Source organism: Hemiscyllium ocellatum, chromosome 6, assembly GCF_020745735.1.
Source record: "Hemiscyllium ocellatum isolate sHemOce1 chromosome 6, sHemOce1.pat.X.cur, whole genome shotgun sequence".
Lineage (NCBI taxonomy): Eukaryota > Metazoa > Chordata > Chondrichthyes > Orectolobiformes > Hemiscylliidae > Hemiscyllium > Hemiscyllium ocellatum.
The window spans coordinates 17980584-17994092 of NC_083406.1; the positions used below are offsets into that span (position 1 = coordinate 17980584).

Consider the following 13509-nt stretch of genomic DNA (forward strand, 5'->3'; position numbering starts at 1 on the left):
AAGTTTTCCTCATCTCTGTCCTAAATGGTCTACCCCGTATTTTTAAGCTGTGTCCTCTGGTTCGACACTCACTCACCCTCACTGTCACAGAATTAAAATCCTCTCTCCTTAACAGCATTGTGGGTGTACCTAGAAGGACCCTGAAGGTCCTGAAAAAGACCATAGGACCATAAGATATAGGAGTGGAAGTAAGGCCATTTGGCCCATCAGGTCCACTCCGCTGGTGTCTTACCATCATCTTCCCAAGGGTAATTACTGTGTATTGAATTCCCTTTTTTCTTAATCAACCTGTTCAGAGATTATCTGCATTTATAAATGAATAGATGTTTGTCTTTTCTCAGAGCTGCTATGAAATAAAGTGTAAAGGTGCGCAAGGAGCATTGAGTACAGGAGTTGGGACATTATGTTACAGCTCAAGACTGAAAGGTTTGAGTACTAAATAGAGGCTGGGGCATTGTCAACAGGAGCATTGAAGGCTGTGGTGTGACCTTATACAAATTCATACAATCATGAGGGGCATAGATAAGGTCAATAGCCAAGGTCTTTTCCCCCAGGGTAGGGGACTCCAAAGCTTGAGTGCATAAATTTAAGGTGAGAGGGGAACGATTTAAAATGGACCTGGGGGTGGCAACTTTTTCCAAACGAGGGTATGGAATGAGCTGCCAGAGGAGTTGGAGAGAGTGCAGACAATTACAACTAAAAGACATTTGGAAGTGTTTAAAGAGATTTGGAGCAAATGCAGACAAATGGGACTAGTTCAGATTAGGAAACCTGGCTGGTATGGACAAGTTGAGCCAAAGGGTCTGTTTTCATGCTGAATGACTTCCCAATAACACCAATGCTGACATAGACTGAAAGTTCAGGTTATTCTCATGAAGAATAGCTTAAAGTAAATGTACCAAGTCCTCGGTAGTATAGTGGTTAGTATCCCCGCCTGTCACGCGGGAGACCGGGGTTCAATTCCCCGCCGGGGAGGATCAATTTTGTTCCATGGCCACTGCACATTTTCAATGCAATGGACCCACTGCTTATTCCAACATCTCCACAAACGTTTTAAAACATTTCCAGTAATCCTCGCAAATTCCTTTTCCCGCTAGTCTGTTCGAGCTGTGAAAGCAATAGTTACAACCCGAGATAGGCTTGTAAATCTTCTCATCAATCTTTCTTCCGAAAGCAAAAGAGATATGATCATCCCGTTTGTGTGAGTATGCACAAAAGGTGCAGAGTGAATTGAGAAGAATTCCGAAAAGGTCTAGCTGGAATGCAAAATAATGCTCAAGATTTAGGTGAAAAAAAACACAGAAAATGCGGCGTTTTCCTTCCGCTTTGTATTCTTTCCTTGCAGTTAACAAAGTGCTGGATAATGACTGCACATCATCCTCATTCAAGTGTTTATTTCTCTGACCTTGCACTGGGAATTTGCAAGGAGCATTTGCACAGTGCTACCTCCTCGTGGTTAGTTGGAAATAAATCCACTCTGTGGACTGTGCAAGGTTTTTGTTTCAATGTTTTGGGTTTGGTATTCTCCCGTTAAGCCCAGGACTAGCATCACTGCTGCTTACTTTGTTTTAAACATGATGTGGAGGGGCTGGCGTTGGAGTGGGGTGGACAAAATTAAAAATCACACAACACCAGGTTATATATAGTCCACTTAACTTTAAGCGAGCACTCTAAAGTTCAGTTGCAAGTTTGCAGTGCTCGACCATACAACACGCTGCTAATTAAAAGCATGGTGGATCTACTGATCATTTGCAAAGTAATCGATTATAAAATGATGAATGCACTGCTCCACATTGCACTCTTCAGCCGTCTCCTCAGACATCTACCCCGTCTGTAAATTAAACGCTGCAGGGATGTGACCCTTACATCAGTCTGCACCTCCTCCACAAGCACATCATCAACTTTTAAAGGGACTTGTCTTGAACATGTGCAAAAAGCAAAAACAAAAATTGCCCGAAATATCTCAGCGTCTCTTGGCAGCCTCTGAGAAATCAGAATTGACGTTTGTGGGGGTCGAGTGACCCTTCTGTTTTGGTGCATGTTCACGTGTGATTGATAACTCGTCCCTCCCGAAGAGCCGGGGGGGGGGGGGGGGGGGGAAGAGCTCATTTAAAAGTTTGTGATCTTTGCAAACGGCTGCATTAAAATGAAAAACGGGGGAGAAAGCAAAGTGGAGAAATGCATAACATAGAGAAAGAGGGAAAGTGTCTGTGAATATAAATGCACCCAGCTGTCGGATTGCTAAAATAGACACTGAATCCTCCCCGGCGGGGAATTGAACCCCGGTCTCCCGCGTGACAGGCGGGGATACTGACCACTATACTACCGAGGACCTGACACACTCAGCACTGGATTCCTGTCTACTTAATTAATCACTGCCCTAAAATGTGCAAATTCTTCTGCTGCAGTTTGCATTTTCATCCATTTGCAGACACTTGGCATTTCTTATCAAGTCTTATGTCACTGTGATCTGCTGTCAGCAGTTTGCAAACGTCTGCATTGGGGAATAAATGCAATGCAAAAAAATACAACAAACTGTCTGAAATTTCCCACTTCATACCAGGTTTGTGAGGATTTTTTTTGTCACAGTGCATTTATTTCACAATGCAGACGCTTGCAAACTCCTGACTGGAAATCACAGTCAAAGGGAAAGGACCTTTAATAAATGTTGTTGAGCATTCTGATGCAAGAGCATCAACCTGAAATATGAAGTCTCTTTTCCAGGTGCACAGACGCTGCCAGAATTGCTGAGCATCCCCAGCATAATCTGTTGTCTTTTAGTCAGACTTTTCGCTACTGGCAGTATTTTGCAGTTGATAAATAAAGAATGCAAATCGTTATTATACTATTTGTAGAGCAGCAGTAATTTCCTTCAGTTAAAGATGTTGGATCAGAAGAATATACACACAAATCATTGAAGGTGGTTAATAAAGTACACAAGTCTGACACTTTATTAAATAGCAACACTGAGTCCAAAACAAAGAGGTTATGACAAACTTGTATAAAACAGTGGTTTAGTTTCAACTCAAGTGTTGAATGGAAGTTTATTGGGACATTGGCATTGTGGGGTAAACCAAGATGTGTGGCAGAATCAGGAGATATGTTTGATGAGGCCCATTTGGACATCACTTCATCTTGTCCCACCTATGTTTCTCTCAGCAGGTGAGATTCTTGCCGGACAATAGCAAGATGCCAATTGATGGCAACTAAAGCTTGTTAGATTCCTTGCTGATGGCTCAACTCAACTCATTAGCATTTCAGTTATGATCTCACCTAACCCACCCTACAAACCAGACCTTGAGAAAATTTGACACAGAAATCGGATCGGGTACCCTGCGAATTGACCTTGGCGCTTGCTCCAAAGACCTCCTTGTTAGAGACTGGCAACCAATGTCTCAGGACATTCTCCATGGCCACAGCCACATGCCCATCGGACATGTGCCAGTATTGACATTGGACATGTGCCAGTCTCTAAGGACCCTTGTGGCAAAGATGTGTGGGTCAGGTGAATTGGCCATTCTAAATTGCCCATAGTGGTAAGGGGTAAGGGGTAAATGTAGGGGTATGGGTGGGTTGCGCTTCGGCGGGTCGGTGTGGACTTGTTGGGCCGAAGGGCCTGTTTCCACACTGTAAGTAATCTAAAACAAAATCTAAATCTAAATCTCAGCCTGTTAATTTTGCAATAAGGATACTTTGTGCTTAGGGACATGCTCCCAGCTCCTGAATTTAGGCTGCATCTCTGGGCTCTTCACTCGCTGCCATTGCGCTCACACACTCGGAAACCTGTCTGCACGCTCATAGCATCCCTCCCTTGCAGTGCCTTGTCTTTGTGCCTTGTGGTTCCTCAGCCAGAGAAAACAAGCTCATATTACTGATATCTTGCTATGACGTTCAGCACAGACACAAAGTCAGGAAGTTTGTCGTAGCTGTCAGCAGGCCTCAATCAAGCCAAGAACGATGCACAGGTAATCCCAGCACCAGTAAGTCAAGGTCAGCCTCAGATACCTGGAGATGGTTAGTCAGCAACATGGGGCCAGACCAGTTCAGGATGCTCTCCACATAAGGGGTGAGAGCTGAATATCAGGTAGCCCACCATCCATCTTGACTCTTTCTGCCCTCTTCTGGTCTGTTTGCAACTTGGAATTAGAGATTGGTGGGCTACAGAAGATCGGAGCACGGATATTACTCTTGGTGCAGGTGGGGACCTCTTTCGTGACTCAGTAAGCAGCACAAAGAGCATGCAGGGTTAGCGGTGTTGCAGGTCAGGGTGAGTGAGGGCGATTGCAGACAATGGTGAGAATGAAAGACCATTAGCCTTGCTAGGAAGTGGGTACAATAGTAGAGATAGACTGAGTGTGAGGTATCAGTGAGAAAATGATGACACTTGCAATAGCAGAGTGAAAAACATCATTGACTTTCTTCCTAGAGTGCTGTCATTCCTCCAGACATCAGCGATTGTTATACCTAGGTTTCAAGGACCCAGGTTATCCTCCTCTCCATACCAAGAGGACTGTTGCTGCTCAGCGACATCATACAAAAAGAGAAGCCAGTTCTATCTCACCATCACTTATCTCAATTACCCCACTATTCCTAAATTATCCAGTATTGAATCAATGGAATTGCCTCATTATACATTAGGAAGACTGAAGTCATTGTTGTCTACCCCAACACAAACTCCATTCCTTTGCGATGACTCCATTCCTCTCCCTTGCAGTTCAATCTGATTGTTCACAACCTTGGATTACACATGAACGTCAGACAGGCTTCCAACCAGATAGTGATATGCTTACAAACGTGCTTCTAGAGATGGGTTGCTTTGGTTATTACAAAAGATTGGAGGAGTTGGGACCATTTGTCTTGGAGGGGATAAGGTGAAGAGAAGATTTGAAAGAGGTTTTAAGAATCATGAGGTGTACAGATGGAGTAGGTATGAAGAAATTATTCATGCTCATGAAAAACTGGGAAACCAAAGGGCATAGTATCAACGTGCTTTATGAAACAGCAAATGCAAATGAGAAAAGAAATCACCCAATAATTGCTTAGAGTCTGACATGGCTGACTGGTTGTGAGAGGAGACAAGTTCAATCAATGCATTCAAGGAGGCATTATTTAGGATGAAACAATGTGCAGGGTTATGAGGAAATGGCATGAAAATGGCAGTCAATGCAGACACAATGGACTGAATTGCCTCAAATATTTGTGACTCTATGATCCATACCATCACTACAAACACTTTTTTCCACCTCTTTAACATCACCCGACTTCACTTCTCATTCTCATTCCTGATGATGGGCTTCTGCCCGAAACGTTGATTTCCCTGCTCCTCAGATGCTGCCTGGCCTGCTGTGCTTTTCCAGCACCACTCTAATCTTGACTCTAATCTCCAGCATCCACCTCTGCCTAGTTGATTTCACCCCAGAGTTGCTGATTTGCTTCTGAAATCTTCATCTATATACTTGTCACTTTCAGAATTAAAAATTACACACCAGGTTATAGTCCAACAGGTTTATTTGGAAGTACTAGCTTTCGGAGCACTGCTCCTTCATCAGGTTGCAGGATCATAAGACACACAATTTATAGCAAAAGATCATGTTGCCATATATGCAACCGATACGATATATTGAACAAACCTAGATTGCTGTTAGGTCTTTCATCTTTTAGAATGGGTTGCAGGTTTCAGTTCATTAATACATAAATCCCAGAACTTCTTTCAAGTCACATTTTCGAGATAACTTGAGGTTTTAAAGAGAAAGGTGACATCTCAGCTCAGACAATGCAATAAAGGTGTGAGGTTAGAGTCTGACTGAGCCAGACTGACCCAATCTTGAGCCAGTCTGGTTCTATTTCCAAAGTAGGAATTTATAAAACGTTACAGGGATTGACTGCCTCCATTGACTGCCTACAGATTGCTTGCTTTTTGAACAAAATAAAATGTATCAGGCAGCAGTGCTCCAAAAGCTAGTACTTCCAAATAAACCTGTTGGACTATAATCTGGTGTAAAGTGATTTTTATCTTTGTCCACCCCAGTTTCAACACCAGCACCTCCACATCATGACTATTCTAATGTGGTCGAACTTCTAACTGAAAGAGCATTAGCCTAATACATTGTTCCATTCTATACAGGTGTTATAGAGCATTTCTAGCATTTAATGTCATCCTAGATTTCCAGCATTTTACTTTTGTTGAGACTTGATTTCAACCAGTTGGTTTGTCGGCTAGAAATTGCTGCGGTGCTAAATGAGGAAGTGATAGTTTATTGAGAACCCAAATGCCATACATTTTAAAGATTTAAAAATTCAACTGTTAACATTTTTGACTTTATTCTACCACAAATGTCTTTGCCTTTAGCTGCTAAGGCCTTAAGTTTTGGAATTCTCTCTCAATCTCTTTCTTTAAGATACTTTCTAAAACCTTCCCTCTATGACCATACTTTATGCTGTTTGCCCTAATATTTCTTAATGTATAATCAATGCTCAGCGAATTATTTTGCTAAAGGTGCTGTATACTAGTGAGGTTTGTTGGTGCCATGAAGGCTTGGGATGCACACAATAAATTAATGTAAAATTTGTTAAAAGTTGACACTACCTCATGGATATGCAAAAAAAAACCAGACGTTTTAACACGAATAACTTTTATCTTTTTCCCTTTACGCGTTCACGTTTCGTTTTAACTTTCTAAAGCTCTCTGCAAAACATTGCACCATTTCTGAGCATCTGCAGCGCTTCTGGGTGGGTGTGAAGCTTTGATTGACAGCTTAGGTTTGGCGCAGGCGCAACCGTCCTCCTTCACCACACCGGAAGTGAGTCCGACGAAGAAACGTGTCCCACCCACTCACCGCTAGTTCTGAGCTGAGCCTTCGGTTCCGCTATGAGGATAGCCGATTCAGAGGCCTGCGGACAACCTTTCCTGGGAGGTAACAAAATAAAACCTAAATAAAATTAAAATAACAAGCTTAAGGATAATTTTTTCCCCCCGTTCTGTAGGTTGAGGATCAGAAGTGATTTCTTAAACAGGCCTAAAATAAAAGTTTTCTGTAGGTTTGCTTAGAAATTAAAAGGAAATATTTTCAATTTCAAGAGTTTATTTCTAAACTAAAAGCGGCTATTTTCAATTTAAACATAATTTCAAAAAGTAAGTGGGATTATTTCCAACTTAAAGAGCCGTTTTTCATTTAATAAAGTTATTTCCAAATTGAAATTAGTTAATTCCAGTGAAAAGATGTGGAAATTCAGTTGTAAACTAAAGTTTTGAATTTCTAAAGCCTCTTTCAGCACTTCAAGAAGTCCCAAAGTGCCAATGAAATACAGCCACTATTGCAATTTTAGCAATGTGGCAGCAAGTTTGCACACAACACAATAACAAAAGCACTAATATGGCTCTGACAAAATGATCTGTATTTGATTATGTTGACTGAAGGATGCTGCAGAAAAGAGCCTTCTTTTTGAACAATGCCATGGGATCCTTTACACTCATCTAAGAGGGAGAAGAGCACCCTGGTTTAAACTTCTCACCCCAACAATGACACTTCTGGCATTGCAGCAATCCCTTGGTGCTGCACCAACAGTATCTGCTTTGATTTTTGTGCTCAAATGCTAGAGTGGGATTTGACCAACCCAATTTTTTGTCTCTCAGAAGTGTAAGACATTTGTATTTTTGTGTTTTTGAAAATTGTGGCCTGCAAAGGTACAACCATTTTTGAAAACAGATTTATCAAGCTATCCCGTGCCTATTGTTGACTTTTTCTTTGTGGCTACAAATTCTTGCAATGTGTAGATGCTCAAGAGCCAACTAATTGTTTACACATTATGTTGATTGTTTCTCAGCTAACTGAGCTGGTTGGAACGGGAAACAAGTTAGAGAGAGGGAGAAAGATACAGTTGTTTGCCCCAGCAGAAGCTACCTGTTCTCTGGATGTAGGTTTGCTTGATGATCTGGAAGGTTCGTTTTGTTTCCAGCTCAGCGGGCAAACCTACATCCAAAACCTCAATCTGAGCTACAAATATTCTCAAAACTCGCTAACTACCTGTTCTCTGCTGTAAAAACTTCATTCAATCTTGAAGAAACCTTTACCAGCTAGTGTAAGTTTTGAATTTTGAATTTCTAAATTGGAATTGGAAGTAAAGGCCACTGAACTGACTGTACGATTTTAATGTATCTCTGCTATCTATTGTTTGTCTGTGTATGTGTGTCAGGGAAAGTTTATAGAAGATTTGAGTTTTAGCAAATCACATTGTTCTATACCAATGGTTTAGGTCAAGAGACCTTTAGCTGTGGTCAAATTTGTTATCATAAGTAATAATTCTTGTTTAGAGCACAAACCTGGTCTGCCCTTTCTATCAACCTTGGTCTGAAAGTCAGGTAAATTGGGATATTGAATGCAACTGGGAAAAAAAAGTTTAACATTTTAAAATAGAAATATTGTAGCTTTATTTACAGCATGCTATCCCAGTAGGTCATAACAGGTGAAAGTGTCTACCAACTGAGAACATTTATTATTCCTTAACCTGTCAGTGGCAACCCTTTTTCACATTCTAAGACAGATTGTTGATGGGTAACAGTGCAAAGGGTTGGGAAACCAAGATGGGTAGATGGAATTAAAGTATAGATTATTAGCAAACTTAGGGAATGGCTGAATGGCTTATTCATCCAAATCACACTTTCTGTCCTCGTCTATTGCCTCTTCTGAGCATGGTTGTTCATTGAAGTGAAGCTCCATGGGTGATGATTACCCTTAACAAACTTACATTTTTCCTGAGTATGCTATCCCAGATATTTGGCGATTGGAATTCATTCATACTAGCAGAACCTGACAGCCAAGACTGTTTGCAGGTAAAGGAGATGATTGTCAAGTTGGAAGGCTTTCAAATGTGAGATAAGCAAGAGGTCAGAGTCATCATGTTCCTGTTAGAGTTGTGATGATGCTGCTCCTTTAACAAGGTTAGGTTGTCCTTGGGTTTTTTTTAAGAGAGGTCATAAAAGCAAAAAGTCCGTGTTGAACTCCTTGAGAATGCTTTTTTTAAGATTAGATTACTTACAGTGTGGAAACAGGCCCTTCGGCCCAACAAGTCCACACCGACCCGCCGAAGCGCAACCCACCCACATCCCTACATTTACCCCTTACCTAACACAATGGGCAATTTAGCATGGCTATGCCATGCACCTGGCCCACACATCTTTGGACTGTGGGAGGAAACCGGAGCACCCGGAGGAAACCCACGCAGACACAGGGAGAACGTGCAAACTCCATACAGTCAGTCGCCTGAGTCGGGAATTGAACCCGGGTCTCAGGCGCTGTGAGGCAGCAGTGCTAACCACCGTGCCGCCCACAATGCTTTCAAATTTTAAGAGAAAATATTTGTTCAATGAAAGGAGAGTGGCCAGTTCTCCCAGCTCAGCTTTTCTCTAGTTTGGTTTTAGCCAGTCAGTCAGTTGTGAAGCTAATGGACCCAAAGAAGCAGGTCTAGGCTGATTCTCCCTCTCTCCGATATCTCTCCTGTAAGACCTTTTGGATTTTTCCTTTTTTGCCAAGGTGTCCTTATGAGGGTTGTTTTTTTCTAAAAGCTGTTCCTTCTCTCAATAATACATTGTCCTTGATTTTTTTCAGAGGGCTGATAAAACCTCCCAGCTCAGAGGTGACTAGTTTAGTACATAGATGAAAAAGGATGTTGAGAGGCCATTTATTTGTATGTAAACAGATGAGACTTCAGGCCAAAGTGATCATGTTTTAGAAGTGACCTGTATAATGAAAGGGGAGTGGTCAGCTCTTTAGCCGTGCAGTTCAGTCCACAACTAGTTAGGAGTTCAGCTGTATGGAAGCAGGCTGCTAAACTCTCTCTTTCCTTCTGCCTTTCTAACTTCAACCTGTAAACATTTGATCCATTTTTACTGTTTTTTTTTAAGAGGGGGATTGCTTATTGGGACTATTGTGTATATTTGGAACAGCATACTTAAGTCTAGTTTGGATAGATTGAGTTCTGCAGGGGTTCTTTATTTTGTTCTGTGTTTCATTGTGTAATTTTGTGAATAAACTTTTGTCTGTTTTAAAACCTGGTAGTCAACCTAGCTAATGTACTCCGGGTAATTTTCACTGTACACTTACCGAAACAAATTGCAAAGTTATGGTTTGGGTTGTCTGCTTAAGAATGTTTTGAGTGGTCTGGCCTAGTCCATAACATTTGGCTAAATACATGAATAGGAAATGTTTGGAGGGGCATGGGCCAAATGTTGGCAGGTGGGACAAGATTAGTTGGGAGGATGGTCAACGTGGATTGGTTGGACAAAAAGGTGTTTCCAAGCAGTATGACTCCGTAAGACTGTTCATGGAAGTTGCGAACATTATAGGATTATACTGGACATTCCAAGTATTATAGATTAATTTCCAGGGCACTCCTGCACGCAAAATAATCTGAGGATCATTTCAACATTAAATTGTTTTGTTTCCATTGACTATTTTCCTTTATCAGTTATTAACACATTAGAGTTTATCAGAGAAGACAGTTAACTCACACTTGGCAATGATTCAGTCAGCTTAAAAAAAAATGCTAGAATAAAACAGAACTGAGATGCTGGAGATCTGAAACAGTCAAAAACAGAAATTGCAGGAGAAACTCGGCAGATCTGGCAGTATTTGTGGTGAGAAAACGGTTAAAGTTTCAAAACCAGTGACCCACCTTTGTCTTCTCTCCATCGCTGGCGGCAGACTTGTTGAATTTCTTCAGCAGCTTCTGTTTTTGTTGCCAAAATGTAAAATAGGCTTTTTGTTTTCCCAGTTGACATTTAAATGGTTCTAGTGGAAGGTGATGCAATGGTTAACTGATTCAATGTCTCAAAACCTTAAGGACAGTAAGCGTCAGCAACCATACATTCATTGTATAAGTACCCCTGTTAAAGCATTACATGTAGCTCGCGATCTTTGCCTAACAAATTCATGAAGTCTTCCAATATGTTCAAACTGATCTTGTGCTTCCTTTCCTAGGTTATGGATAGCAGAATGCCAGCATCTTGGAAATGGTGCAAGGTTTAGCATGATGTTGCAGTCCGCATGGAGGTTGGACAATACCTTACCAGTGCCACAGCTCCCTCAGTATTGGGCAAAGGCTATTATTGGTGCATTAGCTATTCTGTGTTTTGGCATTAGTTATGACGGGGAGTTTGTCTTTGATGATTCGGAAGCTATCATCAACAACAAGGTAAGTGGTTTTGCATTTAAAAGTCCAGGTGTGGACTGCAAAATAATTATTGCTGGATTTTCATTGAAAAGTGAAAGTGTTTTATGTAAAGTGCTGTTGATGTTCATAGTTTACATGCTTCACCTCTGCTGAGATGTTATGCTATGATTGTATTGGGTATTGGACATTGGTTGCATCACAGTTTGAGTATTCTGTACAGTACAAAAAGAAAGGGAATACTGGAATAGTTGAAAAACAATTTTACAGGGTGATATTTGAAATGTGAGTTTATACTTATCATGAGAAGACGAACTGACCAAATATCTCTTTTATATCAAATGTGGACAACTGAGAGGGGCCTAACAGGTCTTTAAAATTCAGAAAGGTTTTGATAAAATGGATGAAGAGAGAATGTTTCCTCTTGCGATGAAGAGTGAAACTAGGGGCCTTCAATAGTCATCAAGTAGGGAACTCAAAGGATATGTCCTGAAATCTCGGGTAATGCTGGAGCACTCATCACCAAGTGAATGGCATGAGATACATTTGAATGGGAGGTGGATAAATGCATGAGATAGAAAGACACTTTAAATGGTTGTCTTCTCTTCATGTTGCTGCACTTTCCCTCACTACTGATCCATGCAGGCTCTGGAAATCTGGCAGGAAGGTGGGTGTAGCATTGTGGAAGGAATTGCAGACTCCCCAAACCCTGCCCAGAACCACAACGCAGCCTGCGTTTCGTGGTTCCCCTGTGTAGGCTGAGCTGGAGGAGGCTTGCAAAAACGGTATATACTAGCATAAACTGGTTGGAGTAAATGGCCTGTTTCTGTGCTCTACTTACCATATAATTACATAGATACAATAATGTAATTGAGAGAGAGAGGCTTTTGCAATCCATTAATGCCTGGTTTTAATAGCAGCCAATTGGAACATCCCATTCTAATAGCTGTAGGGTGATAGTATTCGTTGGTTACATTGTTGGTCTAGTAGTTGAGATGTTCAATGTGTCTTTACTGGATTGTCAAAAACATACAACTGGTTCATTATCAACCCTAAAGGAAAGAAATCTGAACCCCACCCCCACCACACTCTCTCTTAAGGAGTGTCTTTGGAGAAAAGCAAGTGGAGAGAATTAGCATCTGGCCTTAGCAACCTATTGTGGAATAATTAATGTCAGTTTGCAAGAGGCCAAAATTGGAGTAGCTTTGGAATCGCCCGCGTTAGTGGGACTGTGGGAGCTCACAAAGGAGAGGGATGAGCGAGGCCAAGGGGGTCTGTGCTGGAGACAAAGAGAAACTTGCATCAACTAACTCCTGGCATTTCCTTCACATGTCAGGATCTTAGACCAGAGACACCACTTAGCAACCTTTGGGAACATGACTTCTGGGGTTCTAACTTGATCAGCAACACAAGTCATAAATCTTATCGACCACTTACAGTGCTTACATTCAGGTAGGTCTGTGTTATTGGTGAGAATCTGGTTCATCTTTATACTGTAATGTTTCTATGGTACATGCACCCGGTATAATCAAGTATCCATCTTCACACTTCACTTCATCTTAAGATGATTTTTATTTTGCTTTTTGTGCCTTTAAATTGATAGAAATAATGTATTCTTGTGCACAAATTCGTGTTACAAAGTGTCAGTTATTGTTTACATTTTTGGTATTGGGTTAAGAGTATTGAAGGTCATTATTAAGCATAGCAATGCTCTATGATCCACAGTCATTTATTTTATCCTATTTAAGGCCATTCACTGTTTGATAAATGTGGCATTCAGTTTGCAGAAAGCAAGTTTCAATAAATAGATTAAATTAACACTTAATGACCAACTGTAGCCTACTACTTGCCAGCAAATCATTAAGATGGTTTGATTTCATTAAAATTATTCCCTAACCATGTATAGTTACATGTTTGGATAATTAACTCAGCAAATAAAACAAAATTGAGCAAATCTAGAGGCGTGAAGGTTTCATTCTGGCAGTATTGTGCAGTTAGGTGTCATAGAATCTCTACAGTGTGGAAGCAGGCTATTTGGCCCATTGAGTCCATATTCCTATCCCTCTCCCTGGAACCCTGCTTTTTCTGTGGCTAATCCATCTAGCCTACACGTCCTTGGACACTATGAGCGATTTAGCATGGCAAATCTACCTAACCTGCATATATTTGGACTGTGAGGAGAAATCAGAGCACCCAGAGGAAGCCCATGCAGACCCAGGGAGAAGGGAGAAACTCCACAGACAGTCATATCAGGGTGGAATCGAATACGGGTTCCTGGTGCTGAGAGACAGCAATGCTAACCACTGAGCCACTGTGCCACCCTAATGGAGTGCCATCTAATTG

The 13509-nt window shown here is 41.3% G+C and overlaps 1 protein-coding gene and 2 non-coding genes across 4 annotated transcripts in view; 2 read left to right on the forward strand and 1 right to left on the reverse strand.

Moving 5' to 3' along the window:
• Positions 1-903: 903 nt before the first annotated feature.
• trnad-guc (transfer RNA aspartic acid (anticodon GUC)) lies at positions 904-975 on the forward strand. The gene has a single exon. It is a non-coding gene; the product is annotated as a tRNA-Asp (tRNA).
• Positions 976-2260: 1285 nt separating this feature from the next.
• trnad-guc (transfer RNA aspartic acid (anticodon GUC)) lies at positions 2261-2332 on the reverse strand. Its single transcript has one exon. It is a non-coding gene; the product is annotated as a tRNA-Asp (tRNA).
• Positions 2333-6856: 4524 nt separating this feature from the next.
• Positions 6857-13509, forward strand: part of tmtc4 (transmembrane O-mannosyltransferase targeting cadherins 4) — a 46851-nt gene continuing 40198 nt past the window's right edge. For both annotated transcript variants that reach the window (XM_060825843.1, XM_060825844.1), the window contains exons 1-3: positions 6857-6914; positions 10977-11190; positions 12503-12618. In XM_060825843.1, coding sequence (XP_060681826.1) covers positions 11026-11190; positions 12503-12618 — 281 coding nt within the window. In that variant the 5' untranslated portion in view covers positions 6857-6914; positions 10977-11025. The remainder of the gene's footprint in view (positions 6915-10976; positions 11191-12502; positions 12619-13509) is intronic.